General features: G+C 35.9%; 1 protein-coding gene across 10 annotated transcripts in view; it reads right to left on the bottom strand.

Annotated features, from left to right (window-relative positions):
• cacna1ha (calcium voltage-gated channel subunit alpha1 Ha) overlaps nt 1-20,088 on the bottom strand; it is a 264,933-nt gene that overhangs the window by 99,122 nt on the left and 145,723 nt on the right. For all 10 annotated transcript variants that reach the window (XM_087244883.1, XM_087244885.1, XM_087244886.1 and 7 more), the window contains 3 exons: nt 11,288-11,399; nt 6,348-6,481; nt 5,912-6,009 (listed from right to left, as the gene is read on the bottom strand). In XM_087244883.1, the coding sequence (XP_087101009.1) occupies nt 5,912-6,009; nt 6,348-6,481; nt 11,288-11,399 (344 nt within the window). The remainder of the gene's footprint in view (nt 1-5,911; nt 6,010-6,347; nt 6,482-11,287; nt 11,400-20,088) is intronic.

Genomic DNA, 20,088 nt, shown 5'->3' with positions numbered 1-20,088 from the left:
CCAGTTTTCTTCAATTTGCCTTAAAGCAAAGAAACGAATCCTCTAAAAAGTGTAAAACATTAGTTTTTCTCAAAGTAGTATTTTTATTTTAAACCAGCAGTTTTCATGTCATGTTCCCACAAGGTTCTGTCCATGTTCATTACATTTTTATGTATTTCTAATGTGAGTTTGATATCATCTTGCATGATGTTTGGCCATACTGTAAGAACCAGTAAAGAGTTTACCTTATTATTGAAAATAAAGTAACTAGCAATAGCATAGCCTAACGTTACATGGATTTATCAGACCAGGATCATTCTGAAAACGTAGTCCTATTGACGTTTTTGGAGACCGCGGAATACGTCCCTGGAGGTACATATTTTTTGCAGTTTTTGTTTTCGCAAATCCGCGAGAGGTGTGCTTTTTTGTCTAGAATGTCTCTCATGGGCGCAAATTCTCACGCAAACCCACTAGAAGCCGCTATCAGCCGACCATCCGTCTGACTGACTGAATGACTGAATGATTGACTGGGCGATCGGCCAATCGACTGACCCACCCTCCTCTTTCCCTAAACCCAACCAATTTTACTGATTGACCTGCCCACCCACTTACTTCCCTAAACCCAACCGACAATTTACAAAAGCTGTCCATAAAAAGAAAAGCCCTCGACTGATTTTTACCATGTTTTCAGATTTTCACCGCATTCTCAACCCTGTTTATTCACTCGATCATTCTATTTTTTGGATTCTGTTTTGTCTTACCTGATATCTGGAACCGTTCTTACCCCGACTCCTTCATCGTGGTCAACTCCTCTCTGCGTCTCAAGTCTGCAGACGTACACGATGAGCTAACTGGACAAGCTGGTTGCAGCGGGAAAGCCCTCCACACGAAGGTAAACAGTCAGCCGGTAAGCGGTAAAAGGAACGGTGTCACTTCGCCCCAAACATTTGTTTAAAAACTGAAATACAGGCATATGTACCTAAGGCTGCATAATTTGCGGCCTCCAGAAATGTTCGCAGGACTACGTTTTCAGAATGAGCATGGGTTGGTTTTTATTCAACCCAGGTTCATTCTGAAAACATAGCACTATATACATTTCTGGAGAGCGGCAAATATGTCCCAGGAGCTATGTTTTATTGCAGTTTTTTTCGCAAATTTGCTGCTGTGTACACTTTTTGAGATCTCAAATTTCTTTCACAAGTGTCATTCGTGCATGCTGTTTTTTTTTACGTAAATCCACCAGAGATCAACTCACTGACGGACTGCCTGATTGATCGACTGACCCACCCTCGTGACCCACTCAAGGCCGCTGATGTACATGGCGAGCTACTGTACAAACTGGTCACCGCAAGAAAGATGCACATACAGAGTTAAGTGGTCAGCTGGTAAGCGCCAAAAGGAACAGCATCATACAGTCCTGTAGTGTTCATTTTAAGGACGAAATGCAAATGAAAGGTATGGAAATGGAAATGAAGGTAAGTTTTCTTAAATTCATTTGAATTGTAAAGATTCGCAACATGTTTGCTGTCAAACTGATCAAAAAGATCTTTTCATAATTTGCTGGTGTTTTTTTTTGTTGTTGTAAATGCGTAATCCTAAATTGCAGTGTCTTAAGCTCTCTCTGCCATCTTAGGTTGCTCTTTTTGAAATGACAATATGGAAATATATCCTCTCGTGCAGGTGTAAAATTTACATTCTCATTTCAGTCGACTGCTCTCTGTTTGGTGTGTTCTCATGCAGCTTTTTGGTCCAGATGGGACCAGAAGCAGTTGACTAGAGAAGACAATACAAGTCAATATTTGTCGCCGTTTGTTCTTTGCTATCAGCTTGGTGTGTCTCGGACTATAGAAAAATACGTTCAAAAACATTTGATACATTTGTGCACCATAACCTTATAAAATCAGTATATTTAAAGGACACTTGCCTTTGCAAAAAGTCAGTTAGCAGCAACGAAAGGCAAAGGGGACTCAGTGTTAACTTTATCAGGTCTCTGACTTATGGCTCACATTATAGCATTCATTGTTTTTCTTACAGACAAGGATCTAGGAGATCAAATATATCTGTCAGTCTGCCACACAGAGGCTCATTACTGGAAGAAATACGCCTCTCTCAGTCTGTGGGACGTGTTCGGCTGGCTAATTTATGGTCTAGTGTGTTCTGTAAGTTGTCTTTCTTGCACATAGGCTCATCATGAGAATAGCTAAAATGATCTCTGCTTCACAAGCCATAGATCAGGCATCTGTTTTCTCCTTTCATCACAGATGAAAGCACACATAACAATGGCTTGAGTGGCATCAGCAGCCAAAGATCACTGCTGGAAAAAAAAACAGGTCACGGCAGACTCAGGTGCTTTAAGATGGTTTTTGGAACATAATAGCTGTTTGGTTTCTTTCAAGGAAAACTCACACATACGCACACATACACACACACACACAACCAAGATGCATCTTGGTCGAAATCAAATCTGAAACAGACAACAGAGACACAATGTTTTTTATCCTTGCCATTTAAATCTGTCTCTTTTGACCACTAATAAGGGAGATCTATTGGTGGGTGTCAGGTCTATGTTAGCTTTTTCCAAATTTTCTATTTAATATTTTGGAAAAATCTCATGTAATTTCCAAATTTTACACTCTATGAAAACAAAATATGATGAACAAATTTTTTTGGCGAACAACTTTACAGTTTGAGCAAATATTAAAGCAGTGAAATCAATTAAAAATACTTCATTGTGTAACATATAGCATATTATAGAACGATATCTTAAACTAATATAGGATATTATCCTTTCATGTATTTCTGATTCCATATTTAAACAGTTTTAATGTGTAAATTATTGGTTCAGTATAAATAGGTCATTATACTTATTTAACACCTATATAAAGTGCCATTCACTACTGGATTGTAGAAGATGCAGCTTAATACCAAGCATAAACAGGGCCCTATATTCGACTAAACCACACAGTGTACATATTTTTATGAGTGCTCGGCATCCAGCATATATACAAGAGATCAACACATGCACTAGAAAGATTCATCCATGCCCTGCACATGAGTGACACACTCTTTCCTCTACATATGCATCAGACACCTTCTTATAAGCACGCCATGCTTTTTGAAAATAATTGTGCAATTCTGAGTGTGCTCCACACAGGTGACTGGGCTTCACAAACACTCTCCCCTCCCTGTATGCACCAGACACTTATAATCACTTTAATGTTTCTGGTAAAAACAATGTGCAATTTTTAAGGCATTCACAAACCAGATTGGCCATGACGTGTCATGCAGCACCATGCATTTTAGAATTCTAATCATAGATTTCTATCAGGGTACGCACACCAGCGCTGCGAGTTGGCAGTGGTCCGGGGCGCCCAGCTTTGCCGCACACGAGTGCCATCTAAATAGTTTCACATAAAATATCATGTGTTCCTAGTACTAGACTGCAGCTGGAGGGGCATCTGCTGCGTAAAGCATATGCTGGATATGTTGACGGTTCATCCCGCTGTGGCGACCCCTGAATAATAAAGGGACTAAGCCAAAAAGAAAATGATTGAATGAATATCATGTAAATGCTAGGTGCGCATTATTTACAACTGTCATTGCCACGCCGCATGGTGCTGCGCATCTGGTGTGCGCCCCCCTTTAGTGTGCTTCACACAGGTCAGGGGGCTTGACAAACTAAAAACAGTCTCCATACACACCACACATACTTGCCAACACTCCCGTTTTTCCCAGGAGTCTCCCATATTTCAGACCCATCTCTCATTTTGTTCTGTCTCCCGAAAACTCCCGAAATTACAGTACAGTCCCCAGTTGCAGAGATTGGTAGTACTGACCAGGTACTCAGGTCTTCAGTTTGAGACAACACCACCCACCCCCCTCCTGCCCTCACAGTTGTTTGCTACTTCACACTCACTACTTGTGCAATTCTGAGTGTTCTCCACAGAGGTGACACAGGAGACACCCTCTCAAAAACATTGTGCAATTCTTAGTGTGCTTCATGCAGGTGAGTGGGCTTGACAAACCACCTGTAGGTGACAAACGGTTTCCTCTTCATATGCTTGATTGAAAAAACAAACAAACTTAAAACTAACCTAATAATACAAATAAATTACAGTCAGGTTCATAAATGTTGGGACATTGACACAATTCTAACATTTTTGGCTCTATACACCAACACAATGGATTTGAAATTAAACAAATTCTTTAGTTTAAGGCGATTTACATCCAAATCAGGTGAATAGTGTAGGAATTACAACAGTTTGCATATATCACTCTAACTTGGTAAGGGACTAAACGTAATGGGACAATTGGCTTCTCAGCTGTTCCATGGCCAGGTAGGTGTTGTTCCCTCATTATCTCAATTACAATGAGCAGATAAAAAGGTCCAGAGTTCCTTTCAAGTGTGCCATTTGCATCTGGAATCTGTAGCTGTCAACCCTCAAGATGAGATCCAATGAGCTGTCACTAATGAGCCTAATAGAGCCAAAAATGTTAGAATTGTGTTGATGTCCCAATATTTATGGACCTGACTATTAAGGGTGTCACGATCCTCCAAATCCTCGATTCGATTACATTTTCGATTCTAAAGGCATGATTCGATTCGATTATGAATAATTAATTAATTAATGACCAATTAATTATTTGTAGCCTACCGTTTAAACTACCTGACCTGCATGGTCTTTGTTTTACCCATAAACAAATCATACAGCAAATGAATAAAGGCAAGATACAAACATAATTACCACCTGATAATCACTTTTTCTGCGGTAGTCGTGAATAGGCAGTGATCTGTGTTGTTATAATGGCGTCTGTAAAAAAGACGTACAACCAACAGGAACCAGCCAACAGTATCTGAGGTGTTCGCTAAAATGACTAAGTACAAGTGAGTGAAAGATTGAAGCAGTCCTCTGACTGCCTGGACCTGCTGTCTCGAGCGCAAGGCTGTATGTGCGTCTGTGTCTGTGTGGTCACGTGATGTGCATTTTCAGAGGTAGAGAGGAAGGAGGGCTGCTCAGAAATGCTACACGCCACTGTGGATGTCAAATCGTTGTCGTTCTAAAATGCCATTTAAAAGCAAAGACAGTGTTAACAGGGCCTGAGTGTGTACTTTTCGCGAGCGGATTTGCAACGGGGGCGGGCGGAGGATCGCGATGAACCATACGTAATATGTACATAGCAGAGCTTGCAAAACTGTGTTTTTTTTTTTGTCGACAACACGAACGTTGTCAACATAACTCACTGGAAATAAAAAATGCTTACACACCGGCGACTTCATTGAAAGAGGAAAGGGTTTAAGTTCTGTCGACGGGTCTCCTGCTTCTGCAGTTTAACAAGCACTTCTACAAGCCTGTTTTTTTCTCGCTTGGCAAGCCAAGCTGGCGTGACATGAGGGCGAGGCAGCATCGACGATTCTATTTTTTGATTTGATAATCGAAATTGAGCATAAATTTCTATTGATTTCGATTAAAAATCGAAATCGTGACACCCCTACCGACTATTAATGAACTTAGACTTGTCATAGCATTTATGTACTGCTACTCTCTAATGAATTTAATTGATTTTATCATCCACACTTCTAAGTCGCTTTTGATAATAGCATCTAGCATCATAAATGCAAATACACCTGTTCTACTTCTCCCAAAATGTACAAGCTTGAAAACATGGTTTAGTCCCCTCAACACATCTTCAACATGGATATTATTTGTGTTTGCTGTTTTTCAGTGGATTGTTCTTGTACTTACTGTCCATCTACTCTCTTTCTTTTATGACTCTAAAAAAACAGCTCGGTTTATCATCAACACCTTTGTGAACAAACTAAGTAGTGAAAAACTTGATTGATCAATTGAATCAAATCACATAAGCCACCAACCCAATTAATCTCAAATAAATCCCTCAATTTATTTAGATTTCCAGCTGGAGAGTCACTTACTGGGCACTCTGTTGATGGCTCGCAGGGGCCTGAGCACTCGCACAGTCCGGATGGCTGACAGGCTGGCGTTATGACCGTCCAGTGAATACTCCATCATCCTGAAGCAGAGCAGAGGAAACACACCACAGGAATCAAACACTAAAGACCAATCTCTATAACCTTTCATTTTGTCAATCTTACTTAAGGGTAATGAAAGAAATGTGGTTTTAAAAGAGAGGTCTTGAAGCGTTCATCACTTGTGTGTCATTTCAAAGGTCAATTTAAACAACTAGGGAGATGTTGTTTTTTTTTTAAATGGTAAATGAATCAGAGCGCTGGGAAATCTATTTCCTGATGGACTGTAAGTGGAGCGGCGGGTCTCTCTTGACTAGCTTTGCTGTGGTGATAATGGCTGAATGGATGAGTGACAAGTGAGAAAAGAGACAGGATTCCTCACCCTGCCATGACAATGAAGAAGTCCAGGCGGTTCCACGTGTCGCCAAGATAACCATTTATTCCAAAAATCCCCAGGGCGATCATTTTGATGACCATCTCCACAGCGAAGAAGGCGAAGATGCAGTCATCAAACGCCTGCGGAAAAAGATCACATTCATTTGTATTATGTAGCAGGGCAGACATCTTATGTAACGTAAGAGGCAGAACATGAGATCATGGGGGCCGCAGTTGTATTTCAATATTTTGTGTTCAAGTACTGCATATCCTGCACATATTACTTAACAAATAAGGCATTCACTTTAATGTTTTTAAGCTCTTTACAAAAATTACTCATTTGTTTGCAAAACTTTTGCATAATTTTTCACAAAGTACTGAGAATCATTTCATCAAAATTACAGAATTTAACTCCCTTACCTATTTTTTTCCTCTCACAAAAATATTGTGTCCTGCCAAGCAATCTTGAGTTCTCATGTAAAACTTTTTAAAACTATAAAAGTATTTTCAGCCTAAAAACAATTGTAACATTTGCTTACTAACATTTTTGCATTCTTTTTCGTTCATTTATTCATTTTCCATCGGCTTAGTCTCTATTTCGGAGGTTGCCACAGTGGATTGAAACACCAACTATTCCAGCATTTGTTTTAAACAGCAGATGCCCTTCCAGCCGCAACCCAGTACTGGGAAAGTAAAGATCTATTTGCTCACAAAACCTTTACATTCTCAAGCAAAAAAGGGTATTGTGTTCCCTGAGGCATACTGTGTTCACTCGCAAAAACGTTTTTTTTAGTGCTGTCAAAATTACCATGTTAAGACATGCAATTAATTTGAAATATTTAACACGAAAAAAAAAAAAAAAAACACAGTTAATGTGGTCGCAGATTTTTTTATTTCCTGTTATGGCTGACTTGTGTTCAACGTGCAAAGAAATATGGGTACAACCAAGGAGGGACTTTTAGATGGAAAGTTTAAGACGATGTCATTGCATCACCAGGGTATTCACGTTTCTTCCAGAGTTTCATGTAATTTTGGGTGTTTTATTTTTAATTTTTCAACTTTAACTGTAGTTTGGCATTTTCACTTTTATTCAGCAATATGTTGTTCACGCCCCGTAACAAACTGAGCTATTGGATGACAATATAGGGCTCTATTTTAACGATCCATGCGCAGAGCGCAAAACGCAGGACGCAAACGCTTTTAGGGTGTGTCAGAATGCATTTTTGGTAATTAAAGGACGGAAAAATCCGCTTTGCACGTGGCGCATGGTCTAAAAGGGTTGAGTTTATTTTTTTAATGAGTTATAGGTGTGTTTTGAGAATAAACCAATCAGAGTCTCATCTCCCATTCCCTTTAAGAGCCAGCTGTGTCGCGTCATAAGCGCATTTGCTATTCACATGACGTAAAAGTAAGCCTAAGTGGAAAAACTGAGTATTTCACAAGCAAACAGTTAACAGTTAACAGTTTTTTTTAACAGAAAACAGTTAAACAGAGCATCTACTGTGTGAATATTAGAGATAAATGATCTACTTTCACTCTTGGATAGGGAAACCTTTACGCACAGACATCAATTAGTCTATAAATAATTATTTTCGTTTGTTAAGCGCAAATATTTGTTTCAAAACTATTTCTAAATTCAGTTCTAATTTCCAGCAAACGAATAAATGAACAATAATAACGGAGTGTGTTCAAAAAGCAGTGTTTTTTCATATTTATGTAGGCTAGAAAATAATATGTTTCGTATCATTTTAATCCTTTATATTTCTTTATATATATTTTATATATCCTATATATATTCTGATTATATCCTATATATATCCTTAATATTTACATTTTTTCATATGTAAAGATATTTGCTTATTGCTCTACATCTAAGCAGTGTGTACGCGAGGAGTTTAGACCATTTTTTTGTCTATTTTATATGTACAAAATCTATTTTAGTTTCTCAAAATAGCAACGCGCCAGCAGTGCGCCTCAGAAAGCTCACATATGAGCACAAATGCATTTGCTATTTAAACAGCGTAGCGCAACGCCTCAAAACGATTCTTGCGCCAAGCTGAAACTAGCAAAAGACTATTGTGCCGCACCTTGGGCCACATTGCGCCGGGTGTATGATAGGGGCTATAATGTGTAAGTACAGGTTGATGAGTGTTGTTTTAATATAATTCGATACCAAACGCCGGTGGTCCTTTAAGGTAATCAAAAATCGAAGTTTACATGGTAGACTCTTAATCAGAGTATCGTCTTAATAAAAATAAAATCTGAGTATTGGTGTCCATGTAAATGTAATCAGTGTAAGTGCCAGATGATGTCAAGAGCTGTCAGAGACAGTGCATCCCTCTGCCTTCCTGTTGATTCCATGTTGGATCAGGGTGGGGCCAAGTAGGAGCGCTCACTCTGATCCCCCAAGTTTTGCGAGGGTTGTGGAAATTCCAAAGTGAACCAAAAAAAATGATTACAATTGGCTTAAGATTGGCAAGGAAAATGTGGCACATGGTTCAACAAGCAGAACTTGGGAATAATAAAAAAAAAATTCCATGAGCCCTCAAATGTTTTATTAAGTTTGACATTTTCCCCTTAAATGTAACTTTTGCAAAGCATCTGTGTCATGTTGCTGTGTCAGAATCCTTGCTTGTAAAATATAGCCATATTTTAGAACGCTTAGTTTAAGCTAATTGATGAATGTCACCACGAGTGTTGATGAATCTGGAGGGAGTCGCTTGCCGCATGCGCTGTACTGTGAGTGTTGCTTGAGTGCATTGCAGGTATGTTGTTTACATGAAGAAATCTGTGTTACAAGTTAAACAAAAATTCTAATAAACAATCATATTTTGAATTTAAATATTTAATAAAATTTAATTAATAATATAATATCAATTAATATAATACAATAAAAAAAAGATTTTGTCTCAAGTTTACAGTAATTTATTACATTTGAATAACCAAAATGACAAGTCTTTTAATCGTGATTAAAAAAAAAAGTGCGATTAATTAGATTCATTTTTTTTATCGATTGACTGCACTACAGTTTATACGTTTTTATAACCTATACAAAGGTTTTATGAGAGAATTTAAAGCATTAGTCACAGGTTATTTTTCTCCCATCTTATTTTTGTCCTATTACTTTGTTCTTTTATGAGTTCTATGCAAATCCCTGTTCCTGTGGAAAAATAAAAAAACAAGGATAAATATGTTCAGTGTGCAAATTTAGTCTGAGCATTCTTTTAGTGGTTTACAGGGGAAGAGTACAAATTTCCCCCAATGACCTGTGTTTGCAAAAAAAAACCTGTTGAAAGCTCAACAAGTATTGCATTGCATTCAAAAAATATTGTGTCCTTGATTAAACATTTAATTTGTACTCAAATTTTTATTTTATTTTACAGATTTTGACTTTCTTGCATTTCTTCGAACCTATTTTATCACAATCTGTTGTCATAGTCGAACAGTTTACCACTTTTTTTCATTTTGCCACAACAGCTATTTAAAATGTTTTTTTTTTTTTTTTTTTTTGAGTATCCCCTATGGGAATAAAAATGTATCCCCTGAGATACTTTTCAGACGGTGCACTCTCTCTTAAAAATGTTACATGAAACTACTGCATTTCTTCACAAATGCTTTAAAACACTGATTTTTCACCCACCTCTTTTTTTACCACAAAAATTTGTGAGTTAGAACAAAGTTTCTTGGGGGAATACAGAAGTTTTATGAGTGGACACAAAGTTTTTTTTTTACTATGTCTCTCTTTAGGGACTCTGCACAGATTCCCATTCCTGTTGCTGGAAAAATGTAAATCAGAAGCAAAGAACTTCAATAAATCGGGCACCATTTGAGTGGTTTACAGAGAGAGAGTGAGAAGATTCAGCTATGATTCATGTAGAGTATTATTTTCAGCTCTGGCCTCAGTCGACCTGATCTCCTAAATCCTGATGTCAGGCTCTTCTGGACACAGAAATTTCCCACAGTAGTACCATATATACTGTACAACTCTGTTTGTTGGCTTTGATGGGAGCGTGGGCAGAATTATAGAGAATCACAAAATTACACAAGAAAAATGCCTCAGTTTATGATATCTGGCAAAGGTTCCAGTGACCTCTAAAACTGTGCATGCCACAAAACATGGGCTAAAGGCCAACTCTGTTGTGGGACAGTCTTAAAAACAGACATTCAAGACTGATGAAGTCTGCCCCAAAAAGTATACGGGTATTTGATCTATATAATTATTTATTTATTTTTCATTTGGATACTATTATTTAATTTAATTTAATTTAATTTAATTTAATTTAATTTAATTTAATTTAATTTAATTTAATTTAATTTAATTTAATTTAATTTAATTTAATAAGGGATTTTAAATACACAGAAAGCATATTAAATCCAACTACGTTAAATGTAAATACAATTTAAAATATGAGTAAAATAATATTCAATTGTCAATCAGCATTTATAACGGTTAAAAATTAAACTTATTCTCTACTTATGAAAATATACATAAGAGAATTGTCAAAAATAGTGATGCAAAAATGTATCTTAAAAGAATTTTGGGGCAGTTTTTTGGTATAAAAGTTGGATTGTTATCCAAATTGAAATTTTAGTGGGTTTTTTCCGGTAATAATGAGACTAATGTAAATACAATATTTATATTTTGTTTGCTCAGATAAAAATTAAACAATGCATTTTTATTAAAAACATACAACGCTTGTTAAAAAACTTGTTATAGTCTTTAAGGCCTAATTTTTTGTAGTTATTTTAGTACAATTCTATCTGTGTCATGTAGTTAAACAACATGCAGTGAGAACAACTGCTTGAACTTATAATCACCCTGAAACTAACCCGTCTTAAAATCCACTTAGTTTGATGTTAATTAACTCCAAATGCTTTTAGGGAAAATTATATTTTAGAACGAATGCTTGAAGCTCTTCTTTCATAATGTAATGGAGAATGACTTACCTGCAGGACGATACACCACTCAGACTGGCACTTGAGGTCCTCACATGGCTGATACATGCCCAGAGTCACACAGTTCAGCAGAATCACCAGCATGCTCACATGCTCGAACCATGTGCACAAGAGTCAAGGAAATATACATACACATCACAGAGATCATGCAGTCAGAGTTTGTCAACTGCCTTTAATCTAATACACATAAATGTGTCTCCACGGAGCATAAAGATACATAGGAAGTAAACACAAGTATTGATTTTGTTGATCCCTTAATTACAGCAAACGAGTTTAACAAAACAGAGCAAACAACACAATGGTTTTGCAAAAAGAAATTGGGCATTAGTGCAAAACGGTCCTTCCTTCCTTCTGCTGATTTTTAATTAAACTTCCGAAGCATGATTAAGAAGTGCAAAGCCTATTATTTACAGTTTAAATAAATGAAGGTCCTTTTTTTCCCCTCGTTTCATTTTAATTGTATGATTCCTTAAGCACAAATATAAAGGTGAAACTAGTATCAGTTGAAAATAAAGTAACATTGGCTAAAGGCCTGGAAGTTTAACCACATACAAAAATGAAAGTAACTACTTTAAGACAGGACATTTACTGGAAAAAATATTTTGTTGATATATTAAGAAACAAATATTACAAACTAATGAAAAAAATACATGAACAGTGCAGATGCAAAAACCTCCAAGTGCCATCTAGAATTGTCTTCTACAATAAACATTATTTTACAGCCTCTTAAGTTTATGTCCAGTTATTTCATGTTAAACGTGATGAAAATAACCTATTCTTTGCCATAAAAGTGAAATTACTGTATCAAGACATAGAAGTCTGAGAAAAATGCTAAAGCTTAAAGGTTTTTGAAACATAAAAATAAGTAAGAAGCTATACATTATTATTATTATAAATAGGAAGCTATACATTATTATATTTGTGCAAATACATTAGATTAGTCAGTACTGAAGCCAAATCTGGAGCTTATCGAACAAAATAACTTACGAAAAAGATCTAAAAATTAGTATAACCAAATTTAAATGTTATAGAAAAATATTAAAAACAAATTCTAAAAAGAGGGAAAATCAAGAGAAGCAAAAAGAGAAAAATTTGAAAAAATTTGTATAAATTTTGTAGGTTGTAAATATTTGCAATACTTTGCTTGAATTTAATTGTATTATCTGTCAATTTCTAAATATGTTTGGTGAACAAAATATTATTTTAATAATTTTTCTGTTTATTAAATCTGTTTTGTTTAAATGCACTAAAATACATTGCCTATATTCACTGAGAAATGGATAAAAATATTTATTTTCAAAATGGGCTGTAAATATATATATATATATATATATATATATATATATATATATATATATATATATATATATATATATATATATATGTTATATATATATATATATATATATATATATATATATATATATATATATATATATATATATATATATATATATATATATATATATATATATATAATTCAAGGTATAAGGTCATAATTTATTTGAAAAAAATTTAAATTACAGTGAACGTAAAATGTTTGCACGCGAAGTATGAATATACTTTAGTAGGGCGATCAAAATGTTACATTTTATTATTTTTAAATATTTATTTAAGATTGTTTTGTAAAAAGATTTTTTTAGTCAAAAACATTTATTTAAAGGAAATACTTTTTGTAACATCACAAAACAACTGTACATGTCCATAGCGTCACTTTTGGTCAATTTATACATCTTTACTGAACTATTCATTAACAGGTCATGAAACCCTTCTTTTTTTAGTTCAAGTCTACCTTTTTTTTTAAATGCTTCATGATGGGTGTGGAGCTCCATGAGGGATGGAGGAGTGGACATGGCCGATAGAGCAGAGGAAACAGAATGGCTCTTGTCTGTTGTCTCACCAGCTCAATATAAAAAAAATACAAAATGTGAGGAGACGCATGATTTTATAGTTTACGAAGTTAAAATGCAAAGAAATAAGCAGTAATTAATTTAATGCTGTTACAAAGTTTCATATAATATACAACCACAATTTGTTAAATCATTATAAAGATAATCATGTTTATATAGATGCAATAAATGAAGAGGACTTTTCTCCTCCTGAATCCCTGGGTCTGAATGCAGACACGGTGGAGCAATGCAGCAGTTCTCTTGCCCTATCTATTTCAACCTTTAGCCCTGCCCGTAATCTGTATGATTTGAAACATTTAAACATTTTAAACATGGCAGCACGGTGACGTGTCTGACTGGTAACAAACTCAACTGATAAAAGACAAAGTCTGCCATTTTCCAATTCTCGTACAGCTCTCCTTACAAAACTACTTTCTGCACCCAAACAGGTTGGCTGTATCGGTGGCCCTGACAGCATCACGTAAAAACCCATGCAGCAAACCCTGTGGATTATATAGAAACATACACATTCAAGCCTTTATGAATGGCTAAATACTGCATGATGTGCACTGTCTCACAGCTTGGAAGGTTTGTGTTCTGTCCAAAACAATCTCACGGCAATTCGTAACTTTTTTGGTCTAATGGCTAATTAGTATGAATTCGTACAATCTAATTTGTACAATTTAGTACGATTTGCTCATCACCCAATAACCCAATATAATAAGGTTGTGTTTAGGGTTGGGGTTAGATACCACGCCTCCTTCTTAAAATCATAAAATTTTGTAAGACTGAACTCATACGAATTCGTACAAATTAGCCACTAAACTGGCAAAACGTAAAATACTTACGTTTTCTTGTGAGATCAGGCTGGTCTGTCCATGTTAGTCTGTCATCAGAAAGCACGTGCAGTCATGAATAATTAGGAAGCAGGGTCTTCTCATAGGATAAGAAAACCAGGGTGTTTTGAACCTTTAAGTATGAAGTCTTAATTTCTTAATCTCACTTCAAACTTCTAAATGGCAGCGCATAAAGCCTTAATTTTAAGGAAGGTGCACTTAAACTTTTCCATCATTTTATAAGCAGTGGAAGACTAATGCATATGCCATCAATAAACTATACAGCCATTGCAGGCACATCAAGGATCCAAGTAGGCATGAAATGTTCTTCTCACTGCCGATGTGCTGAAATATTTAGTGAGTACAACAGGAACAGGGTTATGTCTGTTTCAGCTGCACGGCTATTGGTTGCACTGCTGTCTGAGATGTCAGATGGCATAAGATCTGCCAGCAACGAGGCCTGAACAAGCTGCTGTCACCAAGCATGACCTATCAGCACCTCCGCTGGCACTGTCCGCAACACTGAAGATCACCACCAACGTGTCGTCATGCCCAGCGGCTATCACACATCTGCGGGCACCACGAATCACCACCAACAACACCCAAGAGGCCCTTTCGGACAGCAGACTATCTCTGATCACCCGGCTCTGCTCACCCTCTATCTTTAAAACATCTGAGCTTAAACCCTCCAAGGGCACAATCAGCTTTCTCAGGGCTGAAAATGACAGCATTGTTTCATCCGACTCATGTTTTATGCAGGTTTGCTCATCCAAATGGGGCAAATGATGGGCACTTGCTATGCTACACACAAATGAGAAATTTGAATAGCGCTCATTTCCATAAGCCATCACAGAGCTTGGGATTGTGGCTGTCCAAATGTTGTGTTCCCTCACTGGCTTAAATCAGGTGCCTGTGATGAACCCTGAGGATTTTCAAGTCACTTTGTGTCTGTCAGAGGTTCACAAACAGCAAAAAAAAAGGTGTAAAGGGAAAGAAAAAAGACCCTTTTGAAGTAGTGTTAAGGATTTCTATTCAGCTGGTACACAATGGAGGAAATTAGGGTTGGACATGATTTCCCCAGATAGAGAGTGGCTACCCAGTGGAATACTTAGATTGGTGTTTTTTAGATGCCAGAGCAAAGATCACGTCTCAATCGTGCGTTCATGGTCCAAAATCCCATGTCTTTTATAACTTGGATTGTTTTGATCACCAGGGAAAAGAAGGGAAATGGAGTGGACTTTAATAAGTCATGCCAGAGGTGAAGAGACCTGACGGACACAGAGGGCATCTCGTGGTGAACGATAAGCTACAATCCTCAATCTCGATCTACAGTCTGAGCGACATAAATTGATAATCTGTCACTTCATAAATAATAGGCTTTCCTCATGAAATGAACTGACAAGTTCTCCTGTTCTGCCATCTGTCCATCCCCTTAAAAGGTAAATGGAAATGCATTAAAACTAAAATACGATTTTTCCAACCACCGAGCCAGTTTATGAGAGGTAACAAATGTCATGGAAAGCCAACCATTGTTGAGATTGTTTTTGTTTTCTTTCCTCTACTGGAAAGTCCACTGTTCTTTTCTGTTTTCTACTATTGAAAAAATTTAATAAATATATTATGAATTATTTATTATTAGCCCCTGAATACTAGAAATCTCCCCCCGCCCTCCCCCGTTTATTTCCCCCCCAATTTCTGTTCCGCTCAGACTGTAGATTCTTCAACACATTTCTAAACATAATAGTTTTAATAGCTTTTTTCTAATAACTAATTTATTTTATCTTTGCCATGATGAGAGTAAATAATATTTGACTGGATATTTTTCAAGGCTTAACTAGGTTAATTAGGTTAACTAGGCAGGTTAGGGTAATTAGGCAAGTCATTGTATAACGGTGGTTTGTTCTGTAGACTATTGAAAAAAAATTAGCTTAAAGAGGCTAATAATTTTTACCCTGAAATGTAAAAAAAACCTGCTTTTATTCTAGCCGAAAAAAAAAAAACAAATAAGACTTTCTCCAGAAGAAAAAATATTATCAGACACACTGTAAAAATTACCTTGCTTTGTTAAATATAATTTGTTACTTTTTCCGATGACTTTGAATATGCAAATATGTTTTTTTTACAATCTTTTTATACATTATAAATACATTTAAAATGTAAAAAAATATATTATTAATATTATTTTAACTGTCTTTTTTTATCAAGCAATCTTAAGTAAAATTAATGAAAGATTTATGGATACTAAAAAGCAAGTCAAACCAAATATCAGCACTGATGATTGTATAAATCATTATTAGTGATTTTGAAACAATATTAATTGGTGATTATTGAGTAAAGAAATAATCATATTTTAATGATTTCTGAAGAATCATGCAACACTGAAGAGTTTCAATAGAAGAAAAATTCAGCTTTAAATGAGATAAATTAATTAAATTTGTTATTATCCAGAATTAATTCAATTATATCTACATTCGGTGAGAAAACAATTGTTTAAAACCGTAATAACATTCTATAATTTTGTTGGTGCCAATAGCCTAGTGGCTAAGTGCACCAACATATAGCACCATGGTGCTCGTGGCGACCTGAGTTGATACCTGGCTCAAGGCCCTTTGCCGACCCTTCCAGTTTCTAACATGTTTTAGTGTACATAAAGTACAAATATATTTTCTATAATCTGTGATTTCCAAGCAAAACAGCATCATTAATCTCGCCTTCGGTGTCACATCATCCTACAGAAATAGTACTAATATGCCAATTTGGTGTTCAAAGAACAGTTTTTGCTATGAATATGAAAAATAGCTGTGATTCTTTTGGAAAAAAAAGTTTTATATAAGGCTGTTTATTTCAAAGAAATCTTAAAATGATGTGTAAAATGATGAATGTGTTTACTGTCACGTTTAATCAATATAATGAGTCGGTGCACAATGTATTGAAGTATCCATTTCTTTTAAAAGGCAATATTTCGACATTTAGTCAATCAGTATTACACTGTTAAACCAAACAGTCAACTTGTCAAATGTAATAAGTGTAGTTACTGTAACTCAAAATTGACTGGAAGTTAATTCTACTTATTTAAAAAGAGTTTTGAACTCAGTGTTAAAGGTAATGAGCTAATTAAATACCTCACCACTTCAACTTAAATGAAGTTCACAGTACTCATATAGATTAGTTTTTTAACTTAAATGGTTTGCAACAATCAGTTTCCCTTAAACGGTTTGAGTTACCTTAACTTATTAAGTTTTACAGTTCTCAGTTGAGTTCTCTTCATTTATTGGGTTTTACTGTGCTCAAATTGCTTCATTTCCTTAAATGGTTTAAGTTCACAGTAACCATTAGGATAAGTTTTTGACCGTAAATGGTTTGTGGCAATCAGTTTTCTCAAATGGTTTGAGTTACCTTAACTTTTTTGTTTTACAGTGTAGAAAGCGGGACAATATTATATTAATGAGCATCTGACTTAGTAAACAGGATGAGACATCAATATTTCTGCTACGTTTTTCCTCAAGAGAATAGCTATTAAAACAAAATGTGTTTAATTGTTCAAAATTAATTTCAGCAATTGAGTTAATATTGCTGTAAATGACTTTATATGACTTCTCCTGCCCACATCCAGAAGCATGATTAAATTCTGAGCGAGTTTGATTCATTCACTGATAATCGTTCGCCTTGTTTAAGATATGATGCATTATTCACTGCCATACACAAACATTTCACTACACAATCTGAATTTTGAGAGCAAGAATTGCTTCCTTTTCAAAACGAGATTTTATTTTTACCATCAACAGATCCAGCATGTCATCATATTTTCAAAAGCTACGGGTATTAGGGCAGCATGAACGCCTACTAGCGACCAACAATACAGCGCTTTGGTGACCTGTAGCGATAAAAATGCTTTCAGTCTGAACTGGGCATTACAGTCTTTTTATTCGTTCTCTAAACAGCAACAACTCCTCATCTGAGTGTTTTTTTTTTTTACTCAAAGCCTCAAGTTATTGTCTTCAGATAGCTATTAATGGGGCTTCTAGCAGTAATTTACTGAGCTTTCTGCAACATCACAGAAAAGTTGCACCTCTTTGATGCTTAGATGGAGCATTGTTTGTGCAAGAGATTTGTCTGTCCTTGAAGAACTCATCCTGCCAACTAAGTGGGACACAGCCGCGGCAGACTGGCTTCTTTATCACACTCTCTTGTGAACATCTGCCATATGGCTGTGTTGCAAAATGTGCCTGTGTGTTAGAACAAACCTTCGGCATTTCTTTTCTGTGGAAGCCGCAGCTCCTGCCCCGATTGAAACCCACTAACATGCAAATGCATGACTCATTGGAAAACTATCGAGTTTGGAAAACACATTCTGAAGCTTAAATCCCTGTTATTCTAGCAGTTGGCATCGCATGGCTGAATAAATAAGGCATTTAGTTGGCAATTAAAGCCATAGTAATAAGACATAATTAACAGAGGTGTTCATTTACACATTCTAGGTGCTAATGTGGGTTTTTGGCACCACTGTTCAGATGATCAGCAGCAGTTCCTTTTTTTTCTCTCTTTTTTGATCGTGGCTGATGTTAAAACAGTATGACAGTTTAATAAAAATGCCGTTTTTAAAAGCTGGTGTATTTCTTTCTTTCTTTCTTTTTTTAACCATTAAAGGCCCCATGAAGTCCTTTGAAATGTGCATATTTTATTTGATGTTCGAGCAGTGGTGGAAAATCATACTCAAGTAAAAGTATCATCACTTGCCTAAAAATGTGGAAAGACCTTTCAGACGTACTCAAGAGTAGTGAGTATTACAATGTAAAAAGCTGATACGTTTACATGTAAATTGTGCATATGTGTTTAAACATAACATTCTGTTGTGCGTCTAGTTATTGCTCTGCAGGCACACAATGTCATAAGATGCTAAGATTAGATTTAGGTCGTGACATCAGGCGACCAAAATTCAAGGTCTAGCTAGCATCTAAGGACAACGTCCAGTAATGTTCAATAATGACATCAAATGACGTTGATATTTGGTTGATTTTAGGTTTGACCAAAATCCAACGTTGAGCTAACATCTTAAACCAACATCAACATCATATTGACGTCGAATACTGACATTTATTCGTCAGGTATGGCAATCGAAATCCAACATTTGATAGACTCCATAGTGGTAATGTCCCCACAATGTCATGCTATAACATCATAAGACATTGATATTTGTTTGGTTTTAGGTTGGGCATTGGACATTGGCCTGATGATGAGTTCTAATGTCAACCTGCTTTTAATTTTCAAAAAATAAAAAATAAAAATAAAAATGCAATGTACATGGCGTTAGGGTACAATGTCAATGTGACGTCTTGTGTCTGCTGGGTATTTAGGGCCGTTTTGGTCATCACACAGTAATGTAAATGTAAAGCATGTAAAGCTTTTGGACATCTTGGACACTTTTAATGCTTCCAAACAGTTTGCTTTGCAGTTTATCTTGAGGTAGTTCATTATGATGTGATTTACCTTCTATGTGCAATTTGATTGAACAGGAATTACAGGACTGATTCTTCTAATCCCCATAGACAAGAAAAAATAAAGTAGTGACTGTAGGTTGAAGAAAAGTAGTGGAGTAAAAGTACAGCTACTGCACTCAAAATGTACTCAAGGGAAAGTAAAAGTACACATGTTCAAAGCTACTTAGTATTTTACAATTACTGAGAAAAACTACTCGATTACAGTAGTTTGAGTATTTGTAATTAGTCACTTTACACCACTGTGTTTGAGGTAATCTCAACTGAAATATGAAATGAGGGTGGGATATAAGCCCCTTTTACACATACAGACCTTTCCAGAAAATTACAGAAATGTGTGAACTTGTCTGTTTGAAAATACCGGTAATTTTCCGAAATGCTACGCTGTGTGAACGCAAAAGGAAATTGAAATGTAAAGAGAAAGAACATGTACTCTAGCCAATCAAAACATTCAGACGCATTCACATCCACGCTGTTTATGAACATAAAAACCTTTGAATATTTTTTAGAAACATTTAGCTGCTAGATGTTAGTCAGATAACCATTCTATGTTCCTTCCTAATGCCAACTGT

This window comes from Danio rerio, chromosome 3 (assembly GCF_052040795.2).
Source record: "Danio rerio strain M-AB ecotype USA chromosome 3, GRCz13ab, whole genome shotgun sequence".
Lineage (NCBI taxonomy): Eukaryota > Metazoa > Chordata > Actinopteri > Cypriniformes > Danionidae > Danio > Danio rerio.
This window is presented reverse-complemented; position numbering and strand designations above follow the sequence as displayed.